The sequence below is a fragment of the Amyelois transitella genome, chromosome 10 (genome assembly GCF_032362555.1).
Source record: "Amyelois transitella isolate CPQ chromosome 10, ilAmyTran1.1, whole genome shotgun sequence".
Classification (NCBI taxonomy): Eukaryota; Metazoa; Arthropoda; class Insecta; order Lepidoptera; family Pyralidae; genus Amyelois; species Amyelois transitella.
The window spans coordinates 6,890,751-6,910,483 of record NC_083513.1 but is presented as its reverse complement, the minus strand read 5'-3'; the positions used below and the strand labels follow the sequence as shown (position 1 = coordinate 6,910,483).

The window sequence follows — 19,733 nt, the reverse complement described above, 5'->3', positions numbered from 1 at the left end:
GAATCAAAACGAAGCGAGAACGCCGTTAATTCCGCAAGAATTATAAGAAAGTTTGTTTCGAGTTTAAAAATTGCAGCTGTCCGATTGTTTGCGAAGAAAGTGTGAATTTCTGAGTGACGGGAGGATTAATCATGCCGTCTCGAAATACCGAGGCCCTCAAAACAATGCTGAAGTGACAAAGGAGTGACGGCCGCCTAATGAGGACTTAAGGATTCTTTGTTGAGTATCGCGACTGTAATTATGGTCGCGTATCAAGTCTTTCCTTATGTGTATGGATACCTTCGTTGAATAGTTAACTATGTGGTCGAAATGGTGTTACTACCTACCTGTTACTAAGCTAAGGCAAATTTACTTAAATGTGAATGTTCGTGAGTGTACCGAACTGAAAACAGGTATGTTTATTTGATATTATAATATCAAAATTAAAAATAGCTGCAATTTACTAGTGAGCGAAGATGTGGGCAAACGCAAAGGAATAAATTACTGATACGTTTACATATATTAAATTTAATGACTGAGTCAAAAAATATAAATTTACTATTCCACTCCAAATATACTGTCATTGTATTTATCGATCATTGCTCTTATTTACATTCTTCGTAGCAGTTTCAAAGCCCTACTAATGAAAATAGTAATAACAACGACAATTGGTAATCATCCCATTGTCTAATCAAGAATCTAAACAAACAAACTAGAACCGATAGTGATCGTAACTTCAAAACATCATTAAAATATTGGATGCTAATACCAGTTACCATTGGACGCGAAGTACGTAATAACGCATTGATTCGACTTATGCGACGAAATGTAAATACGCTGGACAGTATACGTACTAACATACAAATTAAAATTAGCGGTTGCGTCATTTTAGCAAATATAGATTACATTTTCTTAATGCACAACAACTACTAGATGTTTACTGTTTCTGAAAGCATTTTATTTCTTCCAACTAATTGCTTGTGAATTATAACTTTCATTTATAATGATTGTGCTTCAAAATAATAGCAAAGTGTCGCATTTTTTTTATTTGCTTATATTAATTTAACATCTTCCATATAAATAAGTTGGTTACGCCAATAATATTATTGCGACTGTAAATTTTAGAAAGTCGCGTGTGTTTCGGTTATCTTACTTAAACTACATAATGAAGTATTGTGTTTAATTTTAATTACGGATAATTTGTCAACATATTTAGTCCAGGCCTGCATATTGATTCTACTTCATACCAGTGATTGGTGATTACAAGACAACGCGACAACCACCCACAGAGGTTATCGTACATTAGTCATTCTGCGCTTGCGACTCAAAGAACGAAGTTAGTCGTGACATTATGCGAGAAATCGGGTAATATGCGTCTGGTGTTTTTAGTGTTTCCATTTTGTTTGAGTGTTAGTTTAACGTACGATATGATTGTGGGGGATACAGTGCACAAGAAAATGGTGTTTCACCAGAGGGTGAAAGATTTTGCAATACCCTTCAAGAAAAGAATAAAGACGCTGAGTTATAGTGACTCGGAGAAAAGAATTATTAAGGTACTTGTTTACGAGTTTAGTTATTTCATATTTTGTTCAATTCAAGTTACATATTTTATTGATATTTTACTTTGGATTGCTAGCTATTTTTATATCATGACCTCTACTAACAAACAAGTGATAATTATATATGTACCTATTTGTAGTAGGAACCTACACTTTTTCATTACGTTCTATGAGCATTATTTTTAAATTTCCAACCAAAAAGAGGACTGTTGAAATTTGACTTATCTGTGTCTATTTAGAGAAGTTTTTAAATCTTAATCCTCATAAATTAATCATCGCTGGGGGTGTATGTAATTATTTAATTTTTACCTTTAAAATTATTGTTACTTTGTTACTAAAGAACGAAAATCATGCTGCCACATTCTACTTTCTAGGGCACGAATAATATACCTTTTATTCAGTTTTATTGCTCGTAGGTGTATTGAAAATATCACAATTTACTAAAATAGTATACAAACAAATAAGAAAACATAACGAATATTATTAAGGCAAATTACGAAACTTAGCTTTTATCCAGTTTGAAACTATTTCTGTAGAGGTTTGGCCTAATACTTAATTTAAGATGACGGATTCTTCTTTAATATTTCGAATTTAGTCCTCGCCTCGCTATTTTATCAATTATCACGTTTTTACACGAAGCGATTCCCGCCAGGCCCTCGCAACCTTCACAAGGTAACCTAACTCATATTAAACCATGGTTGCTCGTACACGTCCAGTTGTGCCATCACGATGTTTTTCCCCTCCGTAAAAGCATCTGTTAGCACTCCAACTAATGCCCATAACTCGGAAAAGTGTTATTAATTTGGATTGATTATTACTATCTACGATATAATTGTGTAAAAATATTTCTTTTTTCCAGGGAATAGCAACAATAGACAATGACTTTTCACATGCCAGTGCAAACGTAACAGAAGGTGGTGTCGGATATTCATACGTTACCGTCAGAATGAAGAGTCAAAGAAGCCATCCCCTTAATTTTGAAGTAGAAATATATGTATGAAGAAGAAAACTACCCATCATGTTTTCAACTTTTAGGCAGATCCAAATCGTATTTAGTTTTGATCTGGGCCCGCCATTATCATAGTGTATTCCCGATTGCATTAGCTGTATGGTTTTGATCGAATGGAATCTACTCAATCTACTTCCGTGGACTTCGTAGAAGATCACTAAAAGACAAAAGCACTAACAATTTATGCTTCAAAAAATTCTAAGATAGGTTGGCAGGCAGCCGACTACAAAAACTTTCAAAATCTTTTTTCCGATGTATAAAGTACCTATCACTTAAATGCTCTTTTGTGAACTTCGACCTTCAAAACCTATGGATGAGAGAAACGGGAAATACACTATGTGTAATGAAAGAAAGAATATTTTGATGCAAATCTTTCTAAAGTTCCATTATAATCTTAACTAATAGGGCAGCTATTCTGGAATGTAAAATGTACTGTCGTATCGCAAGAAATTATTATGGAACAGGTTTGATTGAATATTAATTGTTTGCAATAAAAATTAATATGACGAAATGTGATGTAGCAACTAAGTTTTACGTAAAGATATTGAGAATTAATGTCGCGTGCGACTGTGTGACCTCTATTCTAATGACATAATTAATTAATTTAATAGTGACTTTATGCCAAAAAAAAAATTAATAAATAAATCTAATTGAGTGAAGAAATAAGCATTCGTTATTCTTTAAGAGTAGGAACGCTGGACAGAATAAGAAAATGTAATGTTATTATGAACTAGCAGATACCATAGAATTTTTCAATATAAAAAATAACCGTATAATAGAAATAAAAAATAAATTAGTAATTATTTAATTTTAGGTTTATCAAAGCTTATTATTTTGTGTTATTGTGATGTTTATAATACATTAGAATTCTTGTTATTTTCAAATTACATATCAAACGTAAATATAAATCAAACGTTAGAAGAAACATTTTTTAGAAGTAAGTTATAATTTATCTGATACTTTAAATTTAAAAGATTTTATGATCCAAAGTTAAATAATATGGTTTATTCTAAATAATAACATGAAGGAATAAATAATTTAATTATTTTAATACCTAGCTAACTATGGATTATGAATGAAGAATAAGTTTAGAATTATTTAAATGCATTATTGCACAACAAATATAAGTGTAAATAATAATAAGTCATGTAAATATTCAACCGCGGTTATAAAAAATAAATAGATAGGTAAGTACTAATTATATATAATAATTTAATTTCTTTGTTATAATTTTTACTGTTATAAATAAACGACAATATAAATTGTTCATCATAAGTAATAAAAAATAATGTAAACATTCACTAGATTTTTTATTTTTCACTTTATATTTTTACTTTTTTATGACGTAAGTCGAGTAAGATACTCATTTGCAGATACATACATAAAATAAAATGCTGCAAATCAGTCATTCTCATCCTGACGTCTTCCTTTGAAACGAGCTAATCCAGGTTTTTACACGATGCGACTGGTCCTGGTCCGAGGAACCATTCACGAATTCACGAACGATGATATGTCTTCGATCTGATGAACCAGACGGTACGTGTATGAGACTCCAAATTTAAGAAACAAACCTATCTATTTGTACCATCTCTCTTCTCTTCTAAATCAATAGGACAGAGGAAAAATACCTAAGTATATATAAAAATAATAAGAAGATACAGAATCGACCCTCATCTATTCGCTTTGTTTCTCCTCAAATTTTCAAAGGAGCTTTGTGAATATTTTCGCTGTAGTGTGTAATTTCACGGCTGTCAGTATTCTGAAACAAAGTCGCGAGCTGAAACGTTGTCAGATCTCCCTACTACTTTGTAACATTTTTCATGAAATTTATTTTCTTGTTTGCATTCTTATGTACTAAAGGTATACTTAATGAAATTCGACTAAATATGCTTAGATTGTTTATGTTCGTACATATTTGAGTTAAACGTATGTTAACATGGCTTTATTTTTAAAATGAGGCCTGGATTCTTAAAGAACAATTCAAATTATTTCAAACTCTTTAAAAAAAGTAAGTGGCTAAGAGTATGAAACGCAAATAGTATGAAATTTTCTACATAGTAATATTCAAAACTTGTGGTTTGTGGGTAGGGTAAATTTAAAGTAATTTGTCTATGTTTTACGATTTTAACTAAATATACTTTTTTAATCATATTATTCAATGCCTGAAGTATTTTCAATGTTAATATTACACATTTTCAACTTATAAACACTCCTTGAAAATATCATAATACTTCTTATAAATAATAAATATTGTTTTTACACCACACTGGCCTAAGCTATAAATCACATGAACAAAAACTAAGATTAAACAAAAGAAAAGCATATGTGGACGGGATGCTTACAATGTGGTTTTGGGGTTTTTGCTAGCGAGACCCAAATCACAAGGGTCTATAAATCAGTGTGAGCGACCAGTCACACGTAAGTAGAGATATATGTAGGTGTAATCTGGGAAATTATTGATTTTGGTTAGAAAAGTCGAAAGCTTAGTAATCTAAACAAAGTTGTGAAGTAAAATTTTCTGCTTTGGAATTTTCCAATCACTACGTATCCATTCTAAGCATTCATTTACCAGACTATAACCAGACCAGACAATAAGGGCGAAAATAACTTACTGCTGAAAGAGAACTTTGGAGGACTGAGAAAGAATTTGATGGGAGAAGTTTCCGAAATCAGTTTCAACTAGAGTGTTTGATGAGAATCAATTTGGAGTATTGGTGTCTGAGAAACTTTGACGATTATTCTGTTGTCTTGTAAGACACCTGATAACTTTTAAGACATATCAATGGTGTGTCCGTTGTTTGATAAGATATCAAGACTGAGTATCTCTTAGACGGGGATGTTTTGTGTAAAAACTGACTGATCAAACCGTGAATCGTGGCCAAAACGCCCAACCCTCTCCCCAGAGAGTTGAAGAGGTAACCGGAACAATGCCTGGAGGAAGAAAGTTCGTTTTCATCAACCCATACATATTGTCACGTCTATATTCCTTGCGGGGTAGACAGAGCCACCAGTCTTGATAAGACTGATTGGCAACGTTCAGCCGTTTGAGGTCATCGTTAATTTCGAAATAAGTTAATTTAAGACATAAATACTAATTAACTGATTAAATATACGAGAACAAGCCGTATCTCCCTTAGCCTTAGCGGTTTTGGTACAAACTAAAATAACTCGCATAAAACAAAGTGTCGGTTATTACATTAATAACGCTGTCGCAAAATGAAAATAATAAGAGTGTAGAAGTGAAACAACCATAGAAATGAGATCTAGTAGTCATTTGTTCTATGTGTACCGAGAACCACACGTTACTTCAAGATATTGATCGCAAGAAGACCCCGGGATCCTCTCAAGAGAGGTAAGGATGTATCAGGACTTACGCTAGGATGATAATGAAACTTGCATTATTCACTATTTTTGTAAGAAAATAGAACATTCATAGAAGGTTTAGATTAAGACCTACCTATATTTGTAAATTAACGTCCGATCAGAATGTTGCAGTATAGTTTGTTCTGCCGCCTCTCCTACACTTGCGCTTTGGAAGCGGTGGTAGGTATAAATTATATTTATATATTGACGTTATTGACCTTGTGTGCTTTTTGAAAATAAATCTACCCTTATCTATTGATATTTGATTATCTGATATACATTTGCACTCTCTTTATTTTGTATCAAAACCCTTCCCTTTTGTTTATCCCCCAGGCGTCGCAACTTCCGACCGACACAAAACATTGCGAAATGTATTTCTATTTTGACAGAATTTGCTTAGATTTTTTTTTCTGCTAGTCTCAAATCAGTTGGAATAATGCTTTTTATAGTCTTGTAAGATTCAAATTCAAAATTTTATTCATTATTATGAGATATTTCAACATCGTAATTGTGTTCTATTATAAATTATAAATATCTTTTGGTCTCACAACATTGGTTGCCGTCAAATAAATTACTTAAAACCAAGTTGACTGCCGCTTCCAAAGCGTCAGTATAGAAGAAGTGGTTACAAACTGCACTGTAGCATTTTCTTCGATAACTTCACACTTTACGAAAGGCCACGTTCAGCTGTACGGCTTAGTGATGGAATCGAGATTCAAATAATGATAGGTTGCAAGCCCAATGTCTACAAGAAGAATCTCAAATTTACAAGCCTATCCATTAATCGCATTTTACGACATAGGATAGGATTACTCCATATCTTACCATACCTAATAAATCGATTCTGATATTATTGACGTAATAATTTAGATTATCTAGGTCATAAGGACGTATTGCAGAGGTCGTCACAGCTACTCACGTTAATAACGGCCAGTTTGCATTCCTTGAGCAAGCCTTGAGCAATGACTTGCTAGTTTTTCATTAGGTACACGTATGCATAAATTCTGTCAATCTTCTTTCACATTAATGTCAACAACGAAAATTTAAGATTAACTAAAACATTCGCTATTAATGTAACAAAAATAAGATTTAGAATTAATTCAGAATAATCGTAACGAAAAACTAGTGTCAGAAAAACTTAACTAAATAATATCCATAAAAATAAATGTAACAGCTTCATCATCTTATGCCATATTTAACCTGTTAGCTGTAGGTCTCCTTCAACCTCCTTCGTTCTGTTCTATTTTGGGCAGCAATTATCCAAAGTCTGCTCGCTACCTTCTGGATGTTATTTTTCCATCTCAATTACGGTCTGCCCGTGGTCTTTTTTGTTCCGACGATCTGCACTTGTGAAGTAACTAACACTATTGAGTTTTAACCACGTGAATTTACCTTTTATCGATGCATATTCTTGCATACGACACAGACAAAGCTATAATTTCATTATTTACATATAAAAATACCCAGCAATCGGAAAGGAAACTATTGTCTGAGTTGAATATCGCATGTTTCAAATTCAAACGTTCAGGAATTTCCAATATTGCGCGCCGTGCCAGCATCATTTCCAAAACAAAATGAAACGATCAATCGATTCATCTTTATTTCAAAGCGCTAAAGTTCATATTTGCCTTGCAAGTTAATTTGCTAAATGAAAATGTAACTTTGTAAATGGAATCACGACGGCATGAAGGTAAATTCAAAGAGTTTTAACTTTTGAAAAAGCATTCTTTCGCGCGTTGCGCTGTAAGAAACTATAATACTACGTATACTTACAGTATAAGACCAGGTAGTCGTGGCAGTAAAATGAAATTGCTACGGCTATTGGTATTTTTTACTCTACACTGTCGTTGAACAAAATTGTAGGAACTGCGTTTTGTTATGTCATATTGATAAATAAAGTTGTTTTAATAATTATTTGTATAACAAAAACTTTGAGTTTAATAAGGATGGAGGTAACTTAAATTAGTGAAACGTCACTTAGGTAATCATGAAAAGAATAAGATGAAAATTTATTTTTATTCCCTATACATTGAACGAGAAAAAATATTGATGATTGGTGGTAGGCCACCACTAATAAAAAAATAAAAGCATTACGTAGGTACCTATTTGTTTTAAATCGGTATGATGTTCAATTTTGTTACTAAGAGGTGGTACTATACATAGACATAGAATTGGAAAGTCATTAACCCAGTTTTCTGAATACTATTTTTAGTCGGTCTTTTGTCTGAGTATTATCAAAGTTCATTCAACTGGTTGTGACGATATTTGACCAAAGATGACTTAGATAGCATAGGCACCGTTACTGTAGATGTCTATATCTACCTACCTACAGCAAAGAATAGTTTGAAAGTAACCGACTCATTACAATTAATAACTGAATATAATACTAATAATACAACATGAATAATGTTTTGATATTATTAACAAAATATACGATTTAACAAAAAAAAATCCTTTCCTATATTCCGTATTAAAAAATGGTAATATTAATTATATCATTAAACCAATCAGCTGAGCGTGTCTTTTCAATACTGTTGGCTCTGTCTACCCCGCAGGGGATATAGATGTGATAATGTATGTAAAATTGAACCTAAATTAATAATATCAAGAAAACCTTAAGTTCGAAAATATAAACGATCATTTCCGATGCTCATTTACAAAACAAATTTGGTAACACTTTAAACATACGGTTAAAGGCCATATCTTCCGATAATCCCACACGTCCCGGCATCGGTACCACGTGTCACTAATGAATCCCCCATTTGCCCGGGACCTAAGAAAACAATTTTAATAGTTCTCAAATTGTTGACACGACGTCTACGGATTTCTTTCGGAAGCTAATTGCGTAAAGTCATAGCATATAAAAGGCAAAAGGTGATCTTCGTGGGTAGGTACTTACTTTTTTCACCTAATTTATTATAAACCAACATTTAATTATTTGTCAGCTATGTTTGTTATTTGGCAGAATAAAATGTTTTGTAATTTTAATTGACCGCGCTTTTTTTCCATTTTCAAAGGACAAGAAAGTACATAGCGATTTACAAAAGTCATAACATTTTTCAATATTTTAGTTAAGCTTACAATTCATTATATAGTTATTTTAAGAGGGCAATTTGAATTTTATGTCACAATGTTTGTCTCCATACTCCTCCGAAACGGCTTTACCGATTTTAACCAAATTTTGCATGCATATTCAGTAGGTCTGAGAATCGGCTAACATCTATTTTTCATACCCCTAAGTGTTAAAGGTTGTCCACACTTTATATGGCAAAACAACGTTTGCTGGGACAGCTAGTACTTATATAATTCTGATTATATTAATATACCTAAGTGTCAATTTAAAACATTACATTTAAAACATGATAAAAACAACATCACACGAAGATCACATAAATATAGATCAAATAAAAATAAATTTATAATTTCAAAAATAATTTTCAAAGGCCGCTTTTACTTTTTGATGAAGATAACATTCTGTTATTAAACTTCTCAGCTAGCACGACCATCCATCAATCAGGATCTGTCGCAAGTAGCAGAGACTAATTTCCTCGTTTGTTTCGCCACTAAGCCCTCGGCGGCTTTGGATCTGATAGATGTTTGATTGAACCTCTGCCTAATAGTAGGCATCTAATTAGTATTTGTTGGTAGAGGAATTCGGGATGTACCAATTAATATGGGTTTTCTGGTTAGCTTTAAATTAACATAGAAGTGTATGCGATAATATAGAAAAATTATCTTTTCGTATACCTAAAGAACATTAAAAGTATGTAGAATTTAAAATTAGAAATGCCTACCTACTATCAAATTTCTTTTACCTCAATTATGTAGACAAAATTTGTAGCCTAAAATTCACCTATGAATGTTAAATATGTATATGGTTAAAAATATTTCAATGAAAACAATTTTTAAATAACAGTTCAAAATAGTAACCAATTTTCAGAATTTATATTTCTTTTCTTTATAAAATCAGATAAATAGTACAAAATATGATATAATAATAATTCAGTTGAGTAAAACCATTACTTGTAACCGGTAGTAGAATAGGAAAACACAAGAACCTGTGTGTCATACGTAGGATCACAACATTGGAACTTCATTTTGTGAGTATTTGAGTACGTCAATAAAATGAGACAGGAGGTAGTTTACAGCCATGGGGAATCCCTGAGATGGCAAACATCGGCCTAGAGTTGCGACATAAAAGAGTTAGTACCTATAGAAGGTAAGACTTTATCTTTACTACGATGCTTTGTATATTGTTCCGTAGAAAAAAATACATTTAAAACACAAAAACAAAACATATAGACAGTTCATTAACGCCGCAGCAGAAAAATGCATTGAATTTATAAATAATTATAGCATTTTTTTATTGATTACTTTGACAAAAATACTTCTTTGACTTGTATATAGTCTATATAGACTTGTGGTAGATCATATTCCATGTATTTTTAATTTCCGTGGTATAAAATTCAAATTTTTTTCATCATCGCGTACCACTAAGTAGTTGTTATATAGGTATTCCCAGTCGAAGGAATAAAAGTAATTTTTTATAATGTAACAAAAATTGTTACTGAGCTATATTTATTTCTTCTTTCACATTCTAGTGCCTCTTACCAATATAAAAGTTATCATCGGATATCGGATAGGGATCTCAAAAGGTTTCCGTATTTGGAAGTACCAGTTCCACCCTTTTGATGCAGATCGATGAGACGGCCAGCGTGAAGGGATCACGTTGTAAAACTGATACGTGACAGTAGTTTAACTTTGGGGGCCCTTTTTATTGAGTGCTATAGATGGCTTGAAGGATGTATAGTCAAACATTGAATGTCGGAAAAAGTTTCTGACTTCAATAGGAAAATACCACGCTGTAAATACAGGGATTGTAAGTGCACCTTTGATTCTGCACTCTAAACATTCGCAAGTCATTCGCTATATTTTAATAATGATTATCGTTAAGTTATTTTTTGTGTGACCTTGGCGTATATTTATAGTTAGTTATTTTAACCAACTAAACAAGAATTTAAAATCGTAAAACTAGAAACAGGAGAGTCAAAGAAACTTTTAATGAGCAAATCAAAATACTGAGAAGATTTAATTTGTCAAATAAAAGGTTCATTGTAATATTATAACTTATTTATCATATTTCAGATGTTTCGTGACCAAATTCCGCTGACAACAAGTCTTAACAACGGTCTTAACTAAGCATTCCCTACTTAAATTATCCGAGAACATTTATGAGGCGAATAACAATAATTCAGAGCAATCAGTAGTACAATCACGGACTCTTACAGACTTGACGAAGGCTTTTGGGCAAGGGAGTGAGGGCCAGTGTTGCCTACTTAATGCTTTTGAAGCTTAATGTAGCATTTTCATCTATATCAGCGCTCAAAAATTGGAGTCTAACGTCCCTTCGAAGGTCTGTTGCTTTTTTACATGATCGGATATTTAATGATTCATGAAGTTTTAAATTAAATTGTAGTTTCAAATTACTACGAATTCGTCACAAAACTAGATAGTCGATCATATCTTTGTTTGCATGCTCGCCTTGAAAGAATATGTTTAGCTTTTAATCTTAATGATGGAATTGAGATTAAAATATTGATAGTAGTATAACCCAGCGTCGAAATTGGCAGTTTAAGTAATAAACGGGCCTTATAGAGTTTTCTTCAAAATCTTAGCAACCCAGCGCTTTTCAAAGTCCAACTTAGCGTGTTTTCATCAGAAACAGTTGGCAACAGGGAGTGGGGGTACACACGTCCCTTACATGCCAACGATGGGAATTTGGGAAATGGCGTGGCAAATGCTAAAGAGAATTATAACTCAAAAGAACTCCCTTGATGAAGACTTTTGCCTAAAATGTAGACGTGTGTTCATTGTACAATGTTCTGTGATGTTTACAGTTTGTTTCTTTTGTCACACAATCAAAAATTATGATTGGTTTAACTGACCTTTTGAGGAGACGACGAGTAACATCTAACAATTTTTATTTATAATCTAGTTATTTTAAAGTAATTATTTAAATTTAATTAGTGCCATACAACTATGGTATGGTATTAACTTAAACCTTTATCAGAAGATTCAGTACAATAGTCAGCCATAACTACTCGTAGGAATTAAGTCATATTTTACTGAAATATAACTACTGGAAGCTATCAAATAAGGTTTTACCATCATTAGCCTGTCTTCTATTCCGAAAAAAAAGAGCCAAACAATATGGGTCCCTTTTCCGGCCCAAAAAGGTTGCGAAAAATAAAGAGATCGTTAAAATGTTTTATGTTTTGTTTCGGCCCTGAGATTATGAGAGATAAAGGAACATATTTCGCAACTATATGAAAACATAGCATTGCGGCATTTGTTGGCTTCGCACCCAATGATCACGATTTAAAAAAGTACATCTTTATTTTATTAATTATGTATATTAAAAGGAATTTCTGGCGGGACGTCATGCTGAACGAAAAGCTACTTAGTTAAAAAAGGAAGGTTGGCGTTAGTAATAAAGGTGAAGTTTGCGATTTAAATAAGATGATTTAATGCGAAATATTAATAATAAAAATTAATGATTGAGTAAAAATAATGGATATATATATCATAATAATGGATAGAAATATTTTAATAATCTTACGTAATTTTTAGTCAGATGTCTACTTGAATATTAGTAATTACAGTTAAGTAGGTACCTATAATATTCTTATTGTATTTGATGCAATTGTATTTTCTTATTAGATATTTTTGCTTGGTTTTGGCGTGTTCATCTCATTTAAATCTTATAAATAAATTGATTTTAGGTTCCTTAAAGTCGAGTGGGTGCGGAATTTGTTTTCTTGTACCTCCATCAATCATCGTAACGAGTCTTTGCCGGGGCATTTCACACGTTTTTCCTCGAGGCTGATGATACTTGTTTCAGGATAAGAAACTTCTTACGAGTTTTCTTTTGAAAGGAAATAACAGTGTTATTTCTAAAGATCGTCATTAAGGATTCTCCGAAAGCTATAATTTAAAAAAAAAATTAGTTTAATAAAAGAAAACCCATTCTTTAAGTTTTTTGTGACAATCATTAAATTATCAAAAGAAGATAACACACACATAATGATTGAAAAATTATATTAGTGTTATATTTAAAAAAACGTTTTAAATACAATAAACAACGTTGAACCGTCGAATCTGTTTAAAAAATGAATAAGTATAAAACAACCTAAAATGACTGACGGCTCAAATGAAAATCAAAAGCGTTTCTAATCAAAAGTGACACTTTCATAATTACTTGTATAGCTTTTGTATAAGAATAGAAACCCTCTGAACTTAGAATGAGTCTACCTGTAGAGTGTGCAGTGATGTACGAGATGGAACAGAATTATTTTGAATTTTTTGGGAAAGTATACTTACATTGATCAAATCGGGAACGTCCTGGCGGAAGGTCGACTCAAGACGATCATGCATGAAGATAGAGTAATGAATGAATGATAAAGTGGAATGATTAGAAGAAAGGTATGAAAATCTTCGATTTTATTCTAAGTTTCGTCTATTCTACGGCACTAGTCACAAAATTAAATTATAACTTCAAAATTCATTAGCGCGAAACTCTATGGAATTTACACAATGATTTTTTACTTTAACATAAAACTTATTAAGATAGTTAAATGCGTTGATGTAATTAATATGTATTCACTTATAACACATACAAAAAAATGGTCACACTTTAATACCTACATATTTTACTTTCACGATTAGAAACGAGACATAACATACCGCGCTCTATACAAAAAGACGAATATTTACTCTCTGAGACATTTGATCTTTGCGTGAGGTGAGAACATTAGAACCTATTAGAATTTATTTTAATATTCGTACCAACCAAAAGGAATAAGAGTTTAAAATGGAGAAGCGTGAAACGGAGCGGCAAATGCCGGAATATTATTTATGAGTACAATTTGAAACTCGGGAATCTTGTTTATTTTCGCTTTTTATTAAAAGGGCACTTTGTTTTTATACTTTATATATCTGTTGATATGGGTTTTGAAGAATAATAATATGCTTTGAAACGATGATACTTTTTGTTTGCCATTGTAAATAAACATATTATAAACAGGTACCATTAAATGTTTTATATAAGTATAAGAACCAGAACTAAACTAAAGGATATTCACATGTGCGACAGCAGATTTTAAAAAAAATGTGATGGCAGACGATTCTTTGTTCGAGCTAGAAATCGAACCTAGAATCATGTTTTAGCAACACTTACTGATGCTAATAAAACCACAAGCGTCATTTTAAAAAAACGCTTAGTTAAAAACGAAATATATTATATACCTTTATTATACCTATTGTCTTATCACGGCATTGTTGCGGTCAACTAGTGGTCACGCGGAATGCATAAAATATTTTATCTCATTATTAGGTACGTACAAAGAATTACTTTTTAATGAAGTTTTGATCTTTAAGATTGTAGTATTGTATACACACACAACAGAACTTGTTTTTTTGTGGTCTGTTTCGTTTATAAATTATGCGCTTTCTTTGTTTCTTATTCTTGGCAAAATAGAATAGGATCAGCTCATATTTATTTATTTGAACTTATTGCAATTAAAATCGAACAACTGGTGCTCTTAGAATATGTACAAAACGTTATAGAAGCCATAAATGAAGCGTAAATTACAACACAATCTTTTCATAGCAGTAAATAATCAGTAACATAAATAAAGGCTTTTGTTTTATAAGTGGAAATGAGCTTAAAGTTTAAAGGTAAGCTTTTAGGGGTAAGCCTTCCGGGAAGAGTATTTCAAGCGTTAAAAGTGTACAAATGAAGCAATTTCTGAAAAAAATATATACACAGTCCACTTCCTCCAATTTTCTAATTTCATTTCAGTAAACAACGTCCAATTAAACGTAATTTGAGTTCGCTGAAAATTGCACACTGCCTCAGGGGAAATTTTTCATTGGAATAGGACCGGACAAAAACTCCTGGGCATTAATCAAGCTAGGAGAGGGAAATTAGACTCGCATGGGCGTCATTCCCTTTTGTTTTTTGTTCTTAAGGGTTATATTTTTAAAAATTCAGGTAAGTGTTATAAATTTATTTGCCTCATACATAATTCTTGAAAATTACAAACAAGTCTTTATCTCTTACGGACTGAGCATGGTCACAAAAACACTTTAAGGCTACGTTCAGTTATATAGCTTAGGTAATGAAAAGGTTCTATAATAAGATGTCGTTTTTTTTTATTAGGTATGTAAATATATTAGAATAGGGATAGGCTCATAAACTTGGGATTCCTTTTGTAGGCGAACCTGTCACTATTTGAATTCAAATCTATCATGAAGCCATACAGCAAAACGTAGCCATTTTGTCTTCTCGAAACTGTTGGCTCTATCTACCTCGCAAGGGACAAAGACGTGACTTATATATATATGTGTATGTACATATGAATAAAAAGAATATTAACTTTTTTCAACGATTTAATAGTGAGCTTAACTAAGAGCTGCCAGATGTCAGAGTAGATATTTACTACAGACAGACATTATGATGTCTGTAGACATAACGAAGAATTATTGCACATACACAGATAACCACAAACTAAATTAAACAGCCACTTAACTTCACCTGTGTCTAATTTTTTTTAAATTACATTTGAACCTTTAACATCCATATTTTCTGGCAAGCAAAAAACAAAATACTGTGTACGTTAAAGTAAGGCTTTCATCAATAACATGGAAAGGAATAGAAGCAGGGCCAGTAAATACTGTCGTCTATGGCGCGAAGGGGACTAGTTTTATAACCCCGGCACCCCAGTGCAGTAAGACCGCGTTGATTCCTTTGAAATGTAGTATATTGCAATAGCAGATGAATCAGTTTCTCAATTTTTGTATCGCTAATAACAAGTAAGTATTATGACTATTTGCAATAAAACTGTGAGTAGGTAACCAGACCTCAAGGATGCAACGTTCATAATAAATAAAAAATCAAACCAAAAACAATCCACTCGAACAACAGTGTTTTTCATTATTTTCTGATTTCAGGAATGAAAGGATGCTGATTTTTAAGCCTGAAGAATGTAGAAAGGACCCAAGGCTATAGGTCATTGAGCTGAATTGTGTAGCCTAGGAACATGCAAAGATGCGGAAAAATGTAGAAATAGGCTCATGCTTTATTTAATTTTATCAGCATTTATTTGAGAATACAAAACAAAAAAACAAAATTACGATGTTTAGACGAGATAAACTTATTCTTATTCCTTTTTTTTATTTTGGTCAACATAAATTAATTTGAACTCAAAATATTCTTCGTAGCATCTGAATTTCCAGCATTGCCTACGCCACTAAGAATGCACGGGCGTCTTGAGACGTCTCCCCCAGGTTGTTGCAGCTTTACGAGCGGCGGCCCCTGCCCGCTGCACGCACGATACACGGACAACAATCCACTCGAATAACAGTATTTTCCATTGTTTCCCGATTTCAGGGACAGAAGTTTTCATAGTAATTTACGGTTTTTGAATTACATAAAATAGCCGTGTGGTTTCAGGCACTTAAGAATAGGACCACTCCATATATTTTTCAAATGGATTTCATAAAAGGCCTTTTCAAGACTGTTGGCCATGTCTACCCCGCAAGACATGACTATATGTCTGAATGTATGTAATATGTAGGTAGGTATGTATGAAAAAAAGCTGCTTTGATAAACATTACTCCAAAATTTTATATTTTTGCATACTAGTGGCTTTTTTCTATTATCCATTTGAGTGTCTTTCTGCATATCCATGCTTTGGGACCTCATTTGAGGACTTTCTAAGGTAAGACTTGCTAAGGTGGAAATTTATTTGAGTGTTATTATAAAAATTGTATATAATGACAATAACCAATCACTATCAATAATAACACTGGTTTGTAAAAGAATCTCAGAAAAATATATATAGGAATAATTGTAAGAATTCTAGATGCCCTTATCTACTATAGATCAAGTTATTAATAAGCAGATGTATGACGAAGATTTATGATCTGACGCTTTTACCGATAAAAATAAAAAGATCGGTCCAATTATGCGTCATTTAGAAGAGCTCATGCATATAAATCAATGTAATCACAGTGTAGCATTTTAATAACAGACTAAAGGCCGACACGAGACGTGCCCAGCACAAATAGCTTCAACAGAAGTATCACTTTTTTTTAATAGTTACACTGTAACTATGACAGCCGCTGGAACCGAGCGAAGATAATCTTATAATCTTAACTTCGAAAAAAATGTCCACGGTAAAGAAATAGGTAATGGTCATAACTATCAACGCTTAGTCAAAACAAGTTGACATAATAATTGAAACTATAGGATTCGTCGTTTTGTAACGCATACAGTTGCCAGTACTTATCATTTCTATTGTCTTAATATTATTCCAAATTTAATGATAACAACTCAACTAACGTAACGTCAACACCATTTATCGAAGCAGGCAATGGCATAATAAAAATATTTCTAAGCGACCAAAACTAAGCTAGTTTACATACACATAGTAGATTCAAATAGTGTCAGGTTACCAGCCCATCGGCTAAAAGAAGAATGCCAAGTTTATTTAAACCAATTAGCCTATCCCATGATTGACTTCTAAAATCTGTGCCAGAAGAGATGCAGCTGGCACACACTAATTAAATGAAGTAAGGTAGTCTTATGTACAAAAATACCCGTTTACGTTATAAATACCAAATTAATGATGCAAAAACATTATTCAACTTATACGTATAACATGATTCTTCATCGACTGGTTACCCTTCTGTATTCACGACATTTTATATTCTTAGAGACACTGAATGCGCCATTCATATGCATCCAATCAACGCCATTCAAGACTATTAACTATATAGTGAGAAATGCCTTAAATTTAATGAAATAGTTGTTTGGACAGCGCCGTTAGCGTTATGTTGCGAAATAGAGAAAATAACATAGGTGAGTAGATACTAATAGCTTTAGATGGAATTCATATTTATTTATTTTCATATGGCAGGCCACTAAGCAAATGAATTCGTATCAAGAATATTTTAGAGAAAAAACATAATGAATCTTGTCTTTTGGATACAACCATATTGGATTCCGACATTATTTTTCTGAATCAGTTTATATGGTTCATAATATAATATTAACGACAGCACTTTTTCGTATAGTTCTTGAATTCAGAAATCATGGAGCTATGGAGTGAGTGCAATAGAACGCTGCATTGCCTCACAAAAATTAGCGATATTTGTCTATGGCCGAACTAAAAAGGTTTCACTATATAATCAAAAGTGTCATATTTTAACTATATGGCCAAAATTTTTAAACTGTTGACTGCCTGCCTATGTCTATTGGACACAAGCTTCCTAAGAAAACTTTAATTGCAGACCACAAGGTACGAACGTAATTTCTGACTTTCCTTAATGCAAATAGGTAACTGAGTATAGTTAAAGTACCTGAATACTGCTCAGGCAGGTATAAAAATGCCTTCATTTTCCCAAAGTTTTGTTGCTATATATGTCCAAAAACTTTAAGAGTAAGAATTTCCTTGAACTGGAACGGCTTGTACCTTAATATTAAAAAGGGCATAAACTATATGACCACTAAGAATATAAAACCGACGGTATTTTTTATATTTACCGCTCCGCAATTTATCTCTCGCCTAACAAAGTCGCAATTTCGCGTCTCTTTGTTTCAGAGTCTGCTCAACATTTCCAAAATGCCATAGACAGTAGAACAAAGCGGCATAAACACGACGACTATGCTTGATGCAAAGCGAAACGGCAAAAACGTTTGGTTGTTCCCACGCAATGGGTGAAAATTCAGTTTTACATGTTCGTACCCAAGGAATAATGTTCATTATTGAATAAAAAAATTACAAATAAAGAGTTAAGCGTACACCATGGGAACGGACACGCGATGTCGCGGATTTAAAATTCCATTTCCTGGCATTGCGAAAACTCCAAATTGTTACCAGTTAAATTAATTGGATCCTCTTTCCCGTTGCTCTGTGTGGTGTGTCTATGTAGAATACATGTGCTTTATTTTATTGATTTAATCTCTTTCTTTCATCATTGAGCGCATTGTTGATTGCTGTCTTAACTAATTATTAGGTTTATGTTACTTTTTGACCTATCAAGAAGCCTATGTTAAAAGTATCAAACTACCATAGCTTTTATATTTTACATTCCATAATGATATTTAGAATTGTATCAAATTAATTATATTTTTTTAAGATTGCAATATTTCCAAGTTGGCAACTTGAACTTGAACAACTGTTCGAGATCTTGACGATGACTTTGGGGCTACGTCAGAAAGGATACATATCCTTTCAAACTATAAAAATTATCGTTATCATAGAAATATTAAAAACGAAAGGCATACATTACAATACAAATTATCTTTATTGCTTATAAAAAATACATAATGTAGTTGGTAGAAACATACTTTTACATTACATGCACAGAAAGGCATTTTCGTCGAAATTGTTAAAACGCCATCTATATCACAGCTCGATAACTTCCAAAAGGTACACCATAGCATCTACTTACAATGCTTCGAAGGATTGTTTGGGCACGGCAAAACCTGCTGCTTCATGTTTATCAATTCCATTAGGTAGCGCTGTTTAGAGACACGTAGGGTTCGAAGTAAGTGCTACATAATGCTACTCGTATGAACTACGAACAGGCTACCTACGAGCGACTCTTATAAAAATTAAGTAACTTTAAGGAACTACAGCTTCAGTTTTTTTTTTCTATAGAACTATAGAAGGTAATATTGCCTGCACTTAAAAATTTTTAATTGATTCATATCAATCAAATAATCAAATAATCAATCAGGGAACAAAGAAAAACAA

The 19,733-nt window shown here is 32.5% G+C and overlaps 1 protein-coding gene across 1 annotated transcript; it reads left to right on the top strand.

Annotated features, from left to right (window-relative positions):
• Nucleotides 1-1,086: 1,086 nt before the first annotated feature.
• LOC106136390 (uncharacterized) lies at nucleotides 1,087-3,848 on the top strand. The gene is made up of 2 exons (XM_013336921.2): nucleotides 1,087-1,532; nucleotides 2,398-3,848. The coding sequence occupies exons 1-2, from the start codon at nucleotides 1,350-1,352 to the stop codon at nucleotides 2,536-2,538; spliced, it is 324 nt and encodes a 107-aa protein (XP_013192375.1). The 5' UTR covers nucleotides 1,087-1,349; the 3' UTR covers nucleotides 2,539-3,848.
• Nucleotides 3,849-19,733: the final 15,885 nt, after the last annotated feature.

Excerpts from the sequence above, each read along its gene's own strand:
- LOC106136390 (XM_013336921.2), top strand. The coding sequence starts at position 1,350 with ATGCGTCTGGTGTTTTTAGTGTTTCCATTTTGTTTGAGTGTTAGTTTA. Across the intron at positions 1,533-2,397 it reads CGGAGAAAAGAATTATTAAG|GGAATAGCAACAATAGACAA; the intron begins GTACTTGTTTAC and ends TCTTTTTTCCAG.